The 19,182-nt window shown below is 41.4% G+C and overlaps 1 protein-coding gene across 1 annotated transcript; it reads right to left on the bottom strand.

Annotated features, from left to right (window-relative positions):
• Positions 1–1,023: 1,023 nt before the first annotated feature.
• Positions 1,024–15,901, bottom strand: LOC105925218 (leucine-rich repeat-containing protein 52). Its single transcript, XM_012860952.3, has 2 exons — positions 14,472–15,901; positions 1,024–2,328 (listed from the first exon to the last, which is right to left on the bottom strand). Exons 1-2 carry the CDS (start codon positions 15,124–15,126, stop codon positions 2,000–2,002), a joined length of 984 nt encoding a protein of 327 aa, XP_012716406.2. The 5' UTR covers positions 15,127–15,901; the 3' UTR covers positions 1,024–1,999.
• Positions 15,902–19,182: the final 3,281 nt, after the last annotated feature.

Raw genomic sequence — 19,182 nt, 5'->3', positions numbered from 1 at the left:
GAACAGAAATCCAGATTAGTTGGTCCAGAGAGGCTGATGCTAATGTTTAGTTTGAGAAGGGCCAAGACTAAAGCAGGTTTTCATAGTCTTCGAACAATTTGGAACACAAAACTGTTGTTCTTATGTAAAATCTAAGCCTTTACACCAGCAGTCTCAAACTCCAGCCTTGCAACTTCTAGATGTGTCTCTGCTTCAACACACCTGACTCCAGTATGAGCTCATTAGCACAGCTCTGCAGGGCTTGACTGCATCTGCCAGTGAGGTAGTTTTGGTGCGTTCCTTTTGCCTCGGAGGTCGGAACTAACGAGTCGCAGATTACGTCCTCTCCACCTTTTTGCGTTCCAGTTTCCCTTGCCGGACTGTAGGAAAAAAACATGGATGCTCGCGCTGTTGTTAAAATGATAACAATGACAATAATGCTTTTCTAGGTGGTATTTTGTGCAAATAAACAGAGCTGAAACATGCTGTCTGATGAACACTGAAAGGCAGCACCTGTATGACTCACTAAATGTTACATAAATAACAGAGAGCTCCTAAAACAGTCTAAGTATGAGGTTTTACTCAATGTCTTTGCGAGTAGCAGCCATCATGAATAAAGAAGTCAGGGTATCTTGTTACATCGAGTTTCTGACTCATAATGCCGACTTTAGGGACCGTTCCAAGTAAATTTTCCAACCTGGAGGTTGAGAATTCAGACTACCGAGGTCAAATGGAAAGCACTGTTTATCCATTGGGTATGTATGGTGTGAGACTTCTCCTGTAAAGCTATGTAAATGGAAAACATAATATATCAGTTTGAGTAGATGCTAGTTATGATTTTTTACACTGCATTACTTTCTGCCCTCAAACACTCGATCTATTCTCAGTACGCCTTTCACTGAGGAAGGTTCATGGAGGCTGGCTGCCTCCAATCCAAGTTTCCTGTGTAGATGGACATTGTAAAATAGCATTTGGACATAAACTGTCCAAGGGTAAGACAGAATTTGAAAACATGAAACGTTTATAAAGTTGGGATGTTAATATTAGCCAAAAACATCCTTTTTTGCATATGGTTGCCATTGTGATGACAACAAAGATAGATCCGAAAATATCACCGGTACTTTCAGTGTCATTCTGTTAAGGAAAGTCAATGGAGTTATTCCATGAAAAACAAAAAACTACATTTGATATTGTTTCTATTGCTAAAAACATTTGTTGGTTCTTTATTATTTTTAGCCAAAGTTTTTCAGAGCCATTGTGGAAGATCCAAGGGGTCAGAGCGGCAGGTTACTGACCCCTTGTCTGAGATATCATCAGCATCCAGGACCAACTAAAATGAATTTATACAGAATGAAGATGTTGGGAGAATATCTACTGCAGGTCTTAACTGTTTATAGTTCAGCCTAACCTTAATTAAGAAAATGCTGAACTATGCCTTTAAGCAGATGTTCTACAGTGTATTCGCTGCAAAACATACTGTGCCTTTGAGAAGGAAGAGCTTTGTTATAGATAAAGTAGATTTAATTAAGTGTTTCACACAAAAGATGTTAAAACATTGAACAGCATGAGAATTTTTTTTAACTTATTTTAGAGCACTATATAGGCCAAAAATATAATGCATAAAATAGACTAAGTGTGCATGGGTGCTTTACAGAAGAAAAACCGAACTGGTCCCCTAATAGCAGTTTTGCCGACGCAGACTGCATTTCTAGCCAACCAATCCAATTCCCACTCAAACATTAGATAGAAGTGAACAACATACAGATTCATGTTTGCATATACCACCCAGCAGTGGGGACCTCAACCACAGAGACTACAAAAACCTCTTTTATCCCCTGAAAGCCCACTACAAATGGTTAGAAAGACATTCCTTATTTCTGTTGAATTCTACTTCGGTTTGAGAGCCAAGCCTGTTAAAAAAGACTCTGTTTTGATTTAATATCAGACTTCACAGACAGTCGTGGAGGTGTACAAGGAGGCACTGTGGGAACCCATGGTGAACAGAACGGGATTAATTCTTTCAGACAGTATGTGAAGTTTTTAAACTCCTGTTGCCCCGGTCTGTGCTGCCTCTCGGTGCGTTACCCGTCTCAACATCTTCTTCCTCGTTTTCCAGCTCCAGCTGATTGTCTTTCTTCTTGATGTAGCGCTCGTATAGCACCATGACGACGCCCATCAACCACGCCGACACTGTCCCGGCGGCAAAGATGACAAAGCCAATGACCACGAAGAAGAGGTAGTCCCAGGAGTCCAGCGTCTGGTGACATAAAGTCCGGAGCTCAATGCCCACCTCGCTCAGACGGCGGCCCTGCATGTCAGCGGGTGAGTCACACACTGTCTGGCCCTCATCTGTCAAAAAAACATACAGACAAGGAGTGATGAGGATTAATCATGGGACAGTGCAATTCAGCAGCATTATAGGGGCGACTGAACTGCTGACAACGGATTTCTTTTTCTTCAGTAATTATAAAGCCTAATGACTTCCTGTTTTACATCAACTCACACACCAAAAACTTAGCATCTCTCCTGAGGTAACATCGATAACACGCATTTGATATTTATTTTACAATGTACATTGGCTGGCAAAGGTATTCACGCACCTTTAGGCTACGTTCACACTGTAGGTCTTGATGCTCAATTACGATTTTTTTGTGAAATCTGATTTTTTTGCATGTCTGTTCACATTTCCAAATATATGTGACTTGTATGTGATCTCCTGTGTGAACTGAACGCGTTCAACCTAAATGTCCCGCATGCGCACTCGAGGACGCGATGTCTCTGTCTTTTTTACAATATTACTCTATATAGAACGATCATATCCCATTGATTATTGCGAACATAGAGCTTTACAGCGACATCTGGTGGGCCCTGATTCTGATATTGTTTTAAACTGTCGGGTGTGAAGGTGTTCTCTGTGCCGAGGAAAATGAGGTTTTGATAGCTTGTAAGATGGAGTAAGGAGGAAGAGCTAAGTTTGGTAAATCACTGGGCGTCATCCAGATAGGAATGGAAATTGACAATACGTTTGTATGAAACGTCACCAAGCAAAAAGAGGTAGACTATAAACAAAACAAGAACAATTGATGAATTAAACAATTAAGTAACTGTTTTCCTGGTGAGATAAGATTCAATGCAGTTCAAACTGTGTTGATCTGTAGGGTCCCTGCACTTGGGGCCAGTGGGGCCAGGGCCCACCAGATGTCGCTGTAAAGCTCTATGTTCGCAATAATCAATGGGATATGATCGTTCTATATAGAGTAATATTGTAAAAAAGACAGATTCCCTTACCAAAAAAATTCTGGTGTAAACATCTGACATTGCAGTGTGCATGCTGTCTCATTAGACAGCCATGGGGCACAAATCCTCTGGCCCAAAGCTCAGATCGTCCAATCAAAACACTGGAAATTCACACGTTACGTTTACGTTCTGCCGGATCGTGTGCGACCATCTAGGCAAGGCAAATTTATTTGTACAGCACATTTCAGTTCAAGGACAATGCAAAGTGCTTTATATGATTGAAACATTGGAAAATAAGAACAGAATAAAAGCAAGGAAAAAGAAAACTGCTCGAATAAAATGTAGAAAAAATAAAACAGGAAAATGGAAACTAAAAGCAAACATTATTCTAGTGTCGGTTGTCGGTGCTAGCTCTTTGAAGAAAAGATGTGAATCTTTTCTGTTCAACACATGAACACTATGAGTGAATCTTTATTTGTAATTTTGTGTATAAAAATTAAATTACATTTAGCTTATATAAAACAGATTTTCTAGTGTGTGGGTTTATGCTAATTTATCTGTTTAATTTAACATTGATCAGCCAGGTTGTATGCGTCATAAAAAATTAGTTGCTGCTAATGGGTGTTGAGTTTTTGTGCCCCACTTAACTTATCATGGCAATGACGCCACTGGTGTTAATGATATCAGAATTACAAATCTGTCAGTGGGGACGTCAATGGCAATGGTATCAAAAGGCCCCACTAAGACCCAGGAAGAGAATGGGGAAAAAAGTCCAAGATCATATATAAGAATCAGAATCAAGTTTAATCGGCAAGTAGGTTTGTACTTACAAGGAATTTGACTTGGTGTTGATGGTGCAGACAAAAAATATGAATACAGTAAAATAAGAAGTAAAAGGATATATACACGGAAACTGTATTGTCTTAAATGTTAGTATTCTAGCAGTAGTTTTTTTTTTCCAGGATTTTTGCAAGATACTTCCTAAGCAACTTTACCACACACCTTGCAAAAGTACTTTACGGAATATGTCCTGCTTTGTTTCTGCACCGAGAGACCCATGTAATTGAAGCCGCTGAAATAAAGTCAGGTCAGCGGGTTATTAATTTAATCATCTCCCCAATCAAAACACACGCTACACCAGACGCAGACAGGACACATCCATTAGCAGAGAAATTTTTATTTAAATGTTACATTTGAGCAAGAAAATACTAGTAAACTGAGTTAAACATATCCAGCTGACAATGAAAATGCAGAAATCTGCACAAGCATTAAAATTCTGCCTTCTTTATCAAAACACCACAAAGCTTTAGGGGTTTCCTGTGTTCTGCAGTCTTAAGTTAAGGCAGCATTAAAATCTCACAAAAAAAGGATGAATTATGCAAACTCCTTTTCCCCGCACAGGATTAGAGAATGACTGAGGTCTTTGTGTCTGCCTGAGACCTCAGATAACAGTGTTTCTCATCATAAGGCATTAGGTACGACTCCAACCAAGACCCGTTGAAATCCACACATCCGAGCAAAACGTCGAGTGTCATCTTTTCAAGTAAAGTGGATGAAGATACAATAAATTCAACGGCGTCTCAATCAAAGTTAAATACAGAAGATGATGGATGTGATGCTTTGCAGCGGCTGAGGGGAGAACCATTTTCTGTGACTTTACTCTCAAAGCGAACAACTGTGACATGATATAATGTTGTAGCTATGGCCACTGCTGATAATTGGCATCTGCTTGCATTTTTTTCAGCTTTTTTTTTTCAGTCTTGGGCTCTGAAATTCTCTGCGGTGGGAATAGTGTTTTCAAACTGTGTTTCTGCACCAACACCCTCAAAATGCACGCTGTCATTTAGCCAGCATGTTATGATGTGAGAATATTATATGTAGGAGATACATAAATGTTTTAGATCTGCTACTTCAACCCTCTTGATGCTAAAAAAAATCGTTCAGGAGAATGCAAAAGAAAACGACAGTAATTCTTTGTTTTTAACATCAGTATTTTCATTATTTTTTTTCCATAATTAATTTTCTACTTTCAATAACTGACTGCAGAAGAAAGAAATGCTTCTCGTTGCAAAATTCTCTCAGGAACTTTTAAAACTCGTAATTCACTTTTAATTTTCAAACCAGGAATAGCTTGTCTTTTGAGTTGATTAGCTTCCTCTGTAATTATAAAATGAGTTCTTCTGTCAACACTTTAGCTCCTACTTTTTCTAAGGCCATTATTAAGCAAAATGGTGTCATTGCCATGGTATCGTTTTACTGAAGTTAAAAAGGCCACTTATTGCACTGATTAGGACTGCACCAGTCTGAATATTTGGACCATTGTTGATATCTGATATTAGCGTTGCAGTTTTGGCTAATAACCGATGTTTACTTATAGGCCTGGTCAATAAACCAAAAATGTGCCCATACCAAAATTAATAGCAATAACCCACGTCATTTTGCCCATGTCGGTCATTTCTTTTAAAAATGTAAAGAAACTCAGTTTTTGCCCGTACAAATTCTCAGTTTTCCAGGTCATCGCAACAGCATGAGGTTTTCTTTCCCAACAAAGAGGAGGATTGCATTTCTAACTCCCCAGTCTTTACAGTTCGATCCTCCAACTCATTCCAAAGAGGTTACATCAGCATCTCGTCATGATTCAGGTGACAAAGTACTCCACTCACACCAAGCAACAGCTTCTAACGACCCAGGACGGTGGCGGGTGGGTCAGGAAGTAGTTCTTGAGTTGCTCTGTTGTGTTGACAGGAACGATGAAAGCCAGCACACACTGTTCGTTCCTGCATTCCCCGACCATGTGACACTCTGCAAGCTTGGTACGACGGTAACTCCTGTCCGTCTGCACGGCGGAAGATGCCAGACGTCAGACACATCCCTCATTAGTCCATGAATGAACGGACGGCAGGTCAGGGGTGCCAATGTGCTTATTCACTGGAGCCAGTTCCTGAAAAAGGGGGCGCGGTCATGACAACACATGGGCTGCCAGATTCTAATGGTATAAAATTCTCGTGCTATGATAGCATTGGGTAACAAAACAACAGTTTCACGACATCAAAAATTTCAAACCTGAATGTGCTATAAGATTTGACTGCTTTCATTTAGAACTATAAAATCATTTCTTGCATTGCTCTGGCAAAAACAACTTTTAATGATTATTCCGGTTATAGTAACATTGTCTAAACATTTTAAATAAATCTATGAAAAATATCTGGGAAGTAAGCTCCTGCTCTAATTTACTTTTTCACAGTTACGATGGGTAAAACTTGACTCAGGTAAAGAAGGGAATGTTTCAGGATAAACACTGATGGATATTTCACCCTCAAATCATTTGAAATGCTCTATTATTTCAAGAATGCCATGTCTGAATCTCCGCAATTATCCTCGGCAAAGTTTTTCCAGGATTCAAGTTAGCTTGTAGAGTCAGTTTGGCTCAGATGTGCTGTAGAAAATTCAAAGGCCGCTCTGATCCTCTCTGAGGCAGCCGCCGCTCTCTCTTCATCCGATATGCTGTTAGAATCCGGCTTTAAACAAGCACCATCTCCTTCCATTCCTATTTTGAGACAGTTTAATTCATTGTACTTTTATGGGACATACCAGCACACAGTAGCAGGCAATTATGAAGTGGAAGAGAAAAGATACCTGGCTTTCATTTTTTTTTTTTTTTTTTACAAATCTCAAAAGTTTGTCTTGACTTTTTATGAGGCCCGTTATCGTGACACTAAGAGAAACCTGAAACCACGGCATTCAGAAGGCACACAATCAGTTTACTATGTCTACTGGCTGGGAGTCTCTTGGAGGCGAGTAGCTGAATGTGACTGTATTTAGGGGTATCGAAGAAAAGGGGGGCTGCGTCCACATCCACCACATCCACATGACTCATGTCAGAGAAGGTTTCGAAAACACGACAGGATCTCTAAAAAATTCATGACCTGCAGATACGGCCCCGTATCCGCATGAGTTCAACCTCAGCTCTGTGCCGACGCGTATGTACGCACGTCCCGCTTCATCGTCACGGAGACGGCTAACGTGTGCACATCCACGCTCCGCGTGCTTCACAGGCAGGAAGTGAACCCGCACAGTCTCACCCACCTAACCCCCCCAAAGGGGACTGGCATCAAAGAAAAGGGCTTTCCCTCTCTTCTTCCCTTATTCACACTCTGCTCTATTTCCAGACGCTCCCCTTATATAACGACTGACAGAGTGCTAATGTAGCCAGGAAGGCGAGACAGAGGAGAATCTGTTGGTTGCCTTCCTAAGGCGCTCTCTCTCTCTCTCTCTCTGAGTTTCGTGCAGATTTCCTAAACTAAGGAGACAAGCACGCCCTCATCCAAACCCAGGTGGGCTCCTCGGAGATAGAGCGTGCAGCAACGGGGGTATCCAGCTCCGAGAGGCTCGGCGGGCCTCGTTTCTGCCTGAATCCATAATTCTGACAGAGCGCATGTGTGTGTTTCTAACATGACTGGCTGGATGTTCTGTCTGTGCTTTTCTCCTCTCGAAAAAGATGGACAGACTGCGCACGCAGGGCCAAAGGATGTGCATGTCTGCGCGTTTGCCTCCTCCTTTCCTGGCAGCTGTCACTGGAAGAGGCCACAATCCAAATTAGGCGAGACAAAAAGGCGGCGAGCGGCGCGGAAATTAGGACATCTCCGGCAGAAGTCCACCCCGAGCTTCGCGGGGGACGGCGGGGAACTGTGCGCGGTGCCTGCGAGGGAGCAGGAGGAGCAGGGGATGCCGTTCAGTGAGCGTGGCAATTGTGTTACGGCCCTGGTGTTAGAATTATAGCTGGGCTCCTTGCTCAGTAAGACGCACTATAAATAGCAGCTGGCCTTTTGCATAGTGACACATCCACACCAATCCAAGAGCAAGGTAACCCCAAAGGAAGAAATTTCACAAAGTATCGGGAGACATTTTTCAAGTTGGCAGTCAAATAACAGAGGCGATCAATATTTGATGAAGAAAACATGATCCATTAATCACACCTGCAGCACGCCCCCCCCCCAAACAGCTGAATGAAATAAGGATCGATTTGTCATTTCTGGATAAAATACTGCCTTGCTTTCGTTCAAAACTGCAGCCGGCAAAATTGAACAAACGAGCCGGAGTCTGCTGAACACAAACGTGAGGCTGCCTCCTTTCCTGCGATTTGTTTCAAACAGCGGCCGCGCCCCGCCGCTGACACCTGCAAGTCATCGCACTGCGAGAGGAGGGCTTCAGATTTGACTGAACTCTTTCTAGCAAAGCGCTGGTTCCTTATGTGTAAGTGGCAGAAAGTCATGATAAAACAGACGTATATGCGAGGACATATCCAACCTCATAATATCATGCAGTGTCCTTCTCATTCAAGAAATAACAAGCCTTAACGCAACAAAAGCCTGTGTCACAGTCCAGTTACAACCCAGCATTTCTGCCCCACTTTTTAACCCCCAGTTGTTTTTGCTTTTGTTTGTTTTTTTCTGTAAGGGTTTTTAACGGCTTGCAGAAGTATTCCGACTCCACATTTAGTCACCTTACAAAAACCAACTTCACTTTAATTTGCTGTAATCTTGTGGGGTAGAACAGCACACAGTAGCAGACGGTTTTGAAGCGGAGGGGAAAAAAAGATACCCGGTTTTAGCATCTTTTTACAAGTCTCAAAAGTTTGGTTTGGATTTCTACAGGGCCCGTTATCCTGATACTGCAAAACAGAATCCAATCATACTGCATTCAGCAGGCACATCATCAGTTTACTGTGTTTACTGATTAGGAGATCTTGAAGGTAATGGGTTGAATGGGATTTTTTTTAGGGGTATCAGGAAAAAAGGGGGCTGCATACGCACCAACACCACTCATTTTATAAAGGGTTTAGAAAAAGTCATTCATCTTTTTCCATTCACTGTACACTTATGTGCTACAAATTCCATGAGTCTTTGGGTCGCAACATGACAAAATGTATAAGACATTTATGCTTTTGACTGGACTGTATATGCGATAATCGATGCACAGTTTTCTGGCCTGACAACATTTTGGTCAGTAGTAGATCTGGAGTTTGGCCGGGTCATCGTTAAGACCCAGTTCCTGTTTTGTTTTAAATTCTTGTGTTTGATTTTCAGCAGTTTTGTTGAAGCCTAGCTGTTGTGTTTGAGGGTCAGTTTTCTTTTGCATGATCTGCTTGTGGCCTAACTTTAAATATCAGACGGATCAGGCCGGCTCATTTTTTGAGGGCAGTATAGTTTTTTTTTCTACCTGGCGTTTATGGTTTACTCACGCACTGACTGAAAGATGCACAGGTTCTTCGGCTGCAAAACAAACCCACATCATCATCCCTCCACAGTGGGAATGAGGTGTTTATGCTGACGTCTGGCTTTTATTAAAATGTTGCAAATGTGCTGCTGTGTCTTGCGGTCAGTTGACACTGTTCCAGCAGTATGATGGGCTGCTTCAAGTGCGACTTTTCGAGCCTAATCTGGGTTGAAATGTTATTTTTTTAGACAGCGCTTCTAAACACGCAACACTTGTGAGGCCTTTGAGCTCCCATGATTTTGACTAATTAGCATGCTAACTCAGATATAGACTCTGAGATTTAACATTTGGGACTTTTTTTTTTTGTATGACGTATGCATACTTGCTCATGATGAGTTAACCAATCCTTTTATCTTCTTTTTACCACCTTAAATCCGCTGTAAGTAGCAAGGCTTCCCTTCAGCTGTTTTCATATTTGCTGCTGAACTTCTTGTTAGATGAAATAACCACACACTGTGATGTTTTGCGTATTTGTTTAATTTTCAAGTGCTGGATCAGAACATTTCTGTTCTTATTTTGTCACGTGTCTGACCCTAAACTGAAATATTGAGCTCTTTCTTTACGCTGTGACTATAAAAACAACATCTATTGTTTTGTGGGCTAATGGCCCCCGTCTTTAATAGAGATACTACGGTTGCAGATGTTGCCGGGTGACCTGAGGCGAAACAAATTCTCCAGCATGGCTTCTGCATGTGCAGGACAGCAGTGGTTATTTCCATGTGAGGTTACAGCACATGAAATATGTTTGTTATATTATGTGGTGCAGCATCCAGGCCAGCAGGTATTTGAATAAAATACCTTTATCTATAGAAAATAATTGCCACACACAGGTGAATAAACACCGGAATCCTTTTTTTTGTACAGATCATTATTATGTTGCTTTTTAAAATTGATTTCATGTCTTTAGTTACAATAAAAATCCAGCTATGCAAAAGAAAAAATTATAATCAGCAGTTTGTTTAAAGGTTTAAAACATATTTTTTTAACAATCCAATGCTGGATTTTTAATCACTGGGCGTGTTTATTTTAAATCCTTCACAAAGGCCTTTTGCCACTGAGACATATTTCAGGGGTCTTTTAAATCCTCTAAACTTTTTCAGCCCAGTAGACGCTCACATGTCCTGACGGTTTTTTCAAAAAGTGTAGAAGCTAAAACCATTACTGGCCAGTTGCACGTTAACTTTAGGGTAGTTTCTTTTCTTTCTATTGCTTGTCTCTTCCAGTAGAACTGCATGTAAAGTAGTTCAGGTCCACCTCAACCGTTAGGTACTATATCAGAAAATTAATGTATTACAGTAATTCAGCTCCAAAGATGAAATTCACTTATATTTATCAAACATAGATATTCTAAGTGTTTATTTCTATATAACCAATAGAAAATATAATATGATTGAACTTGATTTTGTAAAGTGCCTTGAGATGACATGTTTCATGATTTGGCGCTATATAAATAAAATTTAATTGAATTGAATTGAAAACAGTTATGTGGGACCTGCAGAAAGGCATGTCCATGCACTGCAGAGTATATGGTACCAATACTTGGCCGAGCACCTGTTCTGGCCTCTTTTTGCATGAATTACTGCATCAGTGTGGTGTAGCACGGAGGCGATCAGCCGGTGGTTCTGCTCAGAGGTAATGGAAGCTCAGGTTGCTTTGATAGCGGCCTTCAGGTCATCCATATTGTTGGGTCTGGTCTCATCTTTCTCTTGACTATACCCCATAGGTCCTCTATGATCTGGCCAATCAAGCACAGTACCGCCATGGTCACTGAACCAACATTTTGTACCTTTGGCAATGTGGGTCGGTACCAAGTCCTGCTGGAATATGAAATCAGCATCTCTAAAAAAGCTTCTTATCATTAGGAATTTCTTGCTAGATCACTGAGCTGACTTTGGACTTGATAAAATACAACAAAGCCACCATGGTTCCCCAGATGATCATTGACTGTAAAAAACTTCCCACTGGACCACAAGAAACTGTAGATTCTGTACCTCGCCACTCTTCCTTTAGACTCTGGGAACCCAGTTTTCAAATTAAATGCAAACTGTACTTTCATCTGAATAGTTGTTTATTGAAGCTCGAACCCCAGTCACAGTCCCACACCTTACGTATTTCCACAGTTTCTTCAAGTGTCTTTGCTTCTCAGTCCTCTGAAGGCTGCAGTTATCCCTGTTGTTTTTGTAGTTTCTTTAATCACACGTCAGGGTTAGGTCATAACATAGTAATAACATAACCTCTTTGGATTAAAAGCCTTTTTTCGTTTGGCTTATATGATATTCTTATTTTCTAAGAAATGTAATTGTGGGGTTTATATTAGCTGCTAGTCATAATCAGCAAAAATAACAGAAGCAGATGTAGATGAAATCATATAGATCAATTTATATGGGTTTAACTTTTTTGAAATAAATAATAATAATTTTTTTGATGATATTCAAATATTTAGACCCAGCTTGTTAAGCAAAAACAAGCTGTTGACAGTATCCAGATAATATCAATCTATCGATGACATGTTAATAAATATTAATCAACAAAATAGTTTGCATCAAATACTTAAGCATTTGTACTTGGGCTTATTTGTTTCGCTTTGCAAAAGAGTGAATACACCTTGAAACCTTTCCACATTGTGTCATATTGAATCCACATTCAGCGTATCTTTATGGGGTTTTATCAATACAAAGGTGTGCATTACTGTGACATAGAAGGAAAATTATAATTTTCAAACTTGTTTTACAAAAAATAACAAATCTGAAAAGTGTGCCATGCATTTTCATTCAGACCCCTTTACTTTGATACCTGTCTATCAAAGGCAGTGCATATAACTGCCTTAAAGGGGAAACATCATGCAAAATCCACTTTTTTAGCCTTTAAAGATCATAGCTACAACTTTTTCACCAAAATGATTATGTTTTCAAAAATAATACATCCACAGAAAGTCCAGAGTGGTGCAGCAAAAATGTATTATTTTACTGAAAAATAAATATATAGCATATAAATAATTGTTTTGTAAATTTTGACGTTTCCAAAATATATAAACACTTACTTCTGGTTACGACGCCAACGTTGACATAAAAGGATTCTGCACCAATAGGAATAGTAGGTTGGCATAATATGGAGCTCAGGCACTGCCAGAAAATAGTGCCTCCATGATAGCGCTGAGAAATGGCTTCCTCTCACCATTAAATTAATCAGATTCAAGCAGACCAAAAAAGAAGCAAAACAAGGGTAAACATCGGTCAAGCTTTTAAGTGCTGGTGCCGATTTAAGGAAGTAAAGAGGCTCAGAAGCCAGGTGGAGGTTTCCTTCTGGACAAGTAAGTTAAATGTTTGCTAATACTGACAAAAGGACCTGGTAACGGATGACAAACAGTGCAACTAAAGGTTGGAATGAGAGTGGATGAGCATGCGTGCGCCACCTACTGGCCGGGAAGAGTTACCTTGGCGCTATCTCCTTTAAATACATTTTGTTGTGTAGTTGGAGCCTCTATGTGTGCAGAAAATGTGAATGTAGTCTCTCCAGGAGATTTCTTTAGATTCATTTTGGGTCATATTTTTCATGCCATTCAGTTTTTGTCTATTCTTCATTACATTTTCGGAACAAAATTACATTAATTTATTCTTGCGAAGCTGCTAAACAAAGTCTTGGATTTCCAGCTTAGCAATTCTGCGAGTACGGCATTTTATTTTTCGCTACGATTTTGTACTCCAAGTTGAAGGATGATGAAGCTACAAGTGGATAAGCGAAAATGTTGGGTTGTTGGATGCATTAACTCACACAATTCATCACACGGTCCCCCAGCGTACTACATAAATGGCATCTGGGTGCAGTGGGATGCTCTGTGACATGGTGGGCGGCAGGTTGTGAAGTGTCTCCCTTAGATTTAAAGAGACAGCACTGAAACGAGTTGCTCTCAGATGCACCTCAGAACAAAGGTAAAAAGAAGGAATGTGGGGGTAAATTAACGAGGAATTGACCAAAGCATTGCAGTTCTCCTTTATATAGACCACAACTGAATGGTTTCCATGTGAAAAGGAAGAACTGAAAAGCATGATAAGTTGCCTTTAATATTTCATGTAATTAGTAAATAAAGTTTGCCTGTATGTAATTTTGTCTTAGTATAAATCTTAGAGGGGTGTCAGAAAACATGAGTCTCAAGATGGCTGAATGCAGATAAATGTCCCGCTTTTCACATGTATTTGTGTAAAACGTGTGCAGCTGGGCTCCATCTTTGCAGTCCTGGTCATCTGGTGGTCTCCACGTAACTATTTTCCATCATTCAAAGAATCTTTAAAACCATTGATTATTTTGTTTCCCCTTTTGTAGGAGCTTAATTTGTTTTGTCATGCATTCAGTCCCCTTTACTTTGATATTCATAAATAAACTTCCATGCAACCAGCAGACAAATTATGCACAGGCGGACTCTTAGGTAATTGGCTGCAGAGGTTTTTTATTTAGAGTTTCCAGCGTAAGCTGAATTAAAAACAGATGCTAGTTTGTGTTGGTCGACCACATAAAATCCTACTTACAACAGTTTGTGGTTGTAATGCGGCAACACAAGAAAAGGTTCTGAGGGTATCATCGTGCAGGAGAACTTTTAAACTGCCACCTTGGTTTTGATGGATCATTATGTGTGATCTTAAATATGTTTTCTCTCAAACAGCAATTCATTCTGTAAGTTAAAAGCAAACTGTAAACTATGTTTTCAACTAAACCTGTTTTAGATTGAATCAAGACTTTTAATGGGTGATGATCCAAAATATATATTTTTTTATTTTGAAGGTCTATTAGTTTTCTTTGTCTGTGTTTTATTTGGAAGCAGTTGTTTTCTGCAAACAGCCTCCATCCAGTAAAAGGCCAGTTCATTATGTAACAGGGCATTATAATTAGCTATAATTGGAGCATATGCACTCCCTTGGCTCTTTCAGCATGGTCGTTATAATGACTTCCTTACATGACATCAGGATAAAGTAAACTGACAGGACCTTGGAACTTGAAGGTCTCCAGGTGGACCCACAGGCAGAGATCCTCGTTGTCGCACTGGCAGCTCCACGGGTTCCCGCTGAGCCCCACGGAGCGCAGGGCGGGCAGCGCGATCAGGGAGGTGATGTTGAGCGCCGTCAGGTTGTTCCGGCTCACGTCCAGCACCTGAAGGGCCTCGTTCTCCGAAAAGGCGTCCGGGTGGATGTCGGAGAGCTCCGGGTTGTCCGTCATCCTCAGCATCACCAGGCTCGCCAACGGGCCGAAAGTCCTGTCCTCGATACGGCGCAAGGTGTTGAAGGAGAGGTCCAGGTAGGCCAGTTTGCGCAGGTTCCCGAAGGTGGACTCCGAGATCTCCGTCAGAGAATTGTTGCTGCAGTCCAGGTACACCAGGTCGGACAGGTAGTTGAGCGCCAGAGGCGGCAGCTCCGCGATGCGGTTGTTGGAGATGATGAGCTGCCGCGTCGCCAGCGGCAGGTTGACCGGGAAGGTGGTCAGGTGCTGCCCGGCGCACTGGACCACCAGCTGGTCATCACACACGCACCTGTCCGGGCAGCCGGCAGAGATAACCGGGGACGACACGACCCCAGGACCGAGGAGGACGAAGAACACTACGAGCCGCAAGGGTTGCGCGCTTGATGGCTGCGGGGCAAGACGCATGACACCGCCGAGGGCTTCATCCACCCCGTCTGGACAGAGACAGACACAGTCACATCCCTCATTGATGTACCGGGGCCGAGTTGTTTGTCCCAGAAATGATTCCCACCGAGGTCAGACCCAAATGTTCGCCCGTGGCACGCTCCTGCGCGCAGAGTCTCAGTTCATCCTGCCAGCTGCTTCTGGATCCAGCGCTCATCCGCTGCCATGAACTTGACCCCCAAATGCCTTCGTGCTGTCTCGCATCTCATTGATTTGTCGAGGTTATTTTGATGGCAGTTATTCGCGCGTCGTAATATTTCACAGCTTCCTCTCATAACGCGCGGCTCAATTGTTCCGCTACATTTTTTTTTCTGCCGTCCTCTCGCTCACTGTAACTGAATCCAACTGCGCGGTGTGGTAGAGCGGGGGGTGGGCTGTAGAGCGAGCTCACGCTTTGGAGTGAGCTGGAGCACGAGTGGAGGGGTCTGGGTGCCAGTGAGAATGCAAGACTACTCTTACACATGGAAGACAGATAATCCATGCGCATTTGGCATTTAGAGATAAAGGTCACCTGGACTGGTTCAGCTGTGGCATGACTCAGGTGGGTTCCAGTAATCAAAGGAAAATGTGTGTGAAGATGATTACATTTACATGGTTCATGTGTGTTGGCGCAAAAAAAAAAAAAAAAAAAAAAATGAGCTGGTGCTCATGACATAAGCACGTTGCACACGCAGTGGCGGATCCTGCTGGAAATGCGCCCTGGGCAGCACCACCCTTCTGCTCCAAGAAGCCTAGTCTCTGCAAAACACACAAGATTTTTATCATGAAGCTTACGAGAAACAAAAACAAAATAATAATAATAATAATAATTTATCTTTTTGTAACAGTATTGGGTTTCTAGAGCAAATACTTTTTTTTATGATGAAAGTTGTATGAACCTCAAACGGTGAAGTTACAATCTCTGTTAACGGTTGAAAAGCCCATTTCAAGTGAGGGCAGTAAATTTCAGAGATTTTACCTAGAAATTATCAAATGGCGTCTGGTTTCCGTTAAAAAACTTTGAAATACCCCTTTAATTTTTCACCACTTCCAGCTTGGAAGTGGTGAGAGAGGCAAATAAGAGCTAAAAGTGTTTAGCACATGCAGGGTGAGAGATCTGATTTATTCTTTTGTGTTGTTTTCGCCTGAGGGGGCAACCCCAACTCCCTGGGGTGCTTAGTGTGCCCCATCGTCCATCTAATACCTATTTGCCTGTGCTCACATCATATGGCTTATTTCAAGCTATGCACAGCATCAGTCTTTGTTTTCACAACCCACCAAAGACCAGCAGAGAGAATTGCTCAGTAACAGGTGACAGGACATGGTGAGATGGCCAGGGTGGGCTCAGGCACTGGCCATTTTTTTTTTTTTTTTTTTTTTTTACTCTGTGGTCCTCCGTGTATCTGAATCTATTCTTGGTTCTGTGTGTAGGTGTTGAAGTGCTGAATCAGACTCAGCAGGGTGGAGGAGGAGCAGCATCAGCAGGAGAAGGAGGAGGACAGATGTGCTGCTGACGAGTCCTATGAAACAAATTACCCAGAGATGGCAACCAGACCCCCCCCCCCCCCCCCCCCCACACACACACACACACACACACTGACCATCCTCTCTCTGTCTTTGTCTCTCACACTCTCAGATCCACTAAAGATAATTGGTGGTATTATCTGTCTACTTACTGCCTATGTCAGATTTGCCATCCATGCTTTCTGTGTTGCCTGAACTAATCCTCGCAGCTGTTTAGGCGTTTAAACTGACTTTAGGAGGACATCTAGTGTCGGATATGAGATAATGCTCAGCAGAGCCAGGAAAAAAAAGGGTGGCTTTTGGGACCTTCAGTCTCTCTGCTTTGCTACTTTGATCAAATCAAAATGAAAATGTTACAAGTACACGTTTTACAAGCACCAATAGTCAGGTTGTACATAAGGAAAGCAAAAATATTAATAATAATGATAATATTGTCATACAGGCACTTAGGGTGAGTGTAAAATGCGTATTAAACATGCATTTTAGGAGACCTGCTCTAAATCAATCAAAACAAATATGAATGCAAAAGCACAGTTTAATGCATGGATTGAGAATGATTATTGTTGGTCTTTTTCTTCTTTTTTATTATTTACAACGCTAGCCATGTTTGCTTTACTGGACTCTTCTTCCTTATTCATGTTTATTGAGGATCATCCTTTACTGTAATAATCTCTGTGAGCTTTACAATTTGACTGTTGGTGAGATACTGGTCGCTTAAAGAAAATATACTGACAATAAAGTGATATTAATAAAAACCCGTATGGTTTCAGTCACAGGTTATGCAGTAGCGGTTTAAGAAAAATGGCACCATTTGTGATCCAAGAAGCCCGGCTTGCCGCTTTGATCCTCACTTTTACAGGGAACCGATTATACGGCTGCCTTCTGTCCGCCATCCGTACCGCTGTTCGTCTCCTGCGAACTGACACAGACGCCTCAAAAGAGACGACCCGGCTCACACAGATCCCCTTAAATATCGGGTCGAAGTGTCAGCAATAAAAATAAATAAATAAATAAACAGTTGAACTCTGCAGAAAGGGAGGACACACATTTAAAAACACAAAGGGGAAATCTATTCCTGTTTGCTCTCTGCTGATCAAACAAAATGCTCAATTGACTTTCCAACTATTTTGAGTTTCCAAAGATTTTTTTCATGCTAAAGTCATTGAAAGTGTTGTGGAGCAGTTTAAAATGCATCTTTCCTTTGTCTTCCAATAATGTACAGTAAGGCCAGGCTGTGGTCTAGGAGGGAAACCCAGACATTCCTCTCCCTGGGAACACTCTCCAGCTCATTTTGAAAGATCCCAATGAGTTCTGAGGCCCCAGAAAGGGCAATATAGGGGTATATAATGTATGAGAGTCCAGTACTGAAGCTGTAACATTCCTCTGGCTTGTTAGATAAAATTTGTTCAAGTATAGTTTCTGTTTCAAGAGTCTCTTTATTACTAAAGAAGTCTACAATAAAGAAGACCACTTTTACAGGGAACAAACCTGGGAGTACTACAACAGGGTACGGTTAAATCTAGCAGCTTTCTGAATGTTCTGCGTCTGCCCTGGCATCTCCTGCCACTGGGATACGCCCAGAAAACACCAAAACAGAGGAATCTTGATCAAATATCTGGACCACCTCAGCTTTCAATGTGAAAGAACACTGAGGCAGCTCATTTCAGCTGTTTGGATCCTTTCCACAGAACTGAAAATGTAGCGTAGTAGAGATGTCAGACTAACAGCACGCCAAAAAAACTTAAAGTACCAGGACAAGAGAACACGAAAAGGAAAACTGGGGCCGCCTCCTGCAGCCATGTCCAGAGGAGGGGGAGCACAGCCTGAATTACTATGCTTACCAGGTTAACTTGAAGGATTTGCCACTTTTTATGATGTTATTTTCAGGAGCACATTTTTTGTTTTAAAGCAGCATCGTGTAAGTTTCGAGCCAAATATTAGCTTAATTTGAGATCTAATAAATTATTTTTTCAGCTTATTAAGCAGCACTCGCCACGTACGGATGCTCATTGCAGGCTGCCCTTCTCAAAGACTCACCTATGTAACTTGAGAGGCGCAGATCTGGCTCTGAATGGGTCATGTGACCCAGAGCAGGGCAAGGAAAAATATATAATATCAGTAAAGATCTTTCATCACCCGTAACAGCGTTATTAATATTGGATATTGACATCGATCCAAATTTTCATATCAGTGCTTTAAACCATATTTATGTCTGGATAAAGATGGACGATGCAAAACAGCTGAAACTGAAACTCCAGTTGTTGTTGAGATATCAGCTAGTATCAGCTCTGCATGTAGCCAGCAGCAACATTTTCAGTGAAGTAACTAGAATGAACCATGGCATCATAGAGATAGATAGATAGATAGATAGATAGATAGATAGATAGATAGATAGATAGATAGATAGATAGATAGATAGATAGATAGATAGATAGATAGATAGATAGATAGATAGATAGATAGATAGATAGATAGATAGATAGATAGATTGATTGATTTGTGTTAATTATTGGG

This window comes from Fundulus heteroclitus, chromosome 6 (genome assembly GCF_011125445.2).
Source record: "Fundulus heteroclitus isolate FHET01 chromosome 6, MU-UCD_Fhet_4.1, whole genome shotgun sequence".
Lineage (NCBI taxonomy): Eukaryota > Metazoa > Chordata > Actinopteri > Cyprinodontiformes > Fundulidae > Fundulus > Fundulus heteroclitus.
Note: the sequence above shows the minus strand (reverse complement) of the source record. Positions and strands in the feature narration are given on the sequence as shown.

What these genes read in the sequence shown, in the direction of transcription:
- LOC105925218 (XM_012860952.3), bottom strand. Translation starts at nt 15,126, where the DNA reads ATGCGTCTTGCCCCGCAGCCATCAAGCGCGCAACCCTTGCGGCTCGTA. An exon ending in GGAGACCTTCAAGTTCCAAG is followed by an intron (nt 2,329 to 14,471) that starts GTCCTGTCAGTT and finishes TTTTTTTGACAG; the next exon opens with ATGAGGGCCAGACAGTGTGT.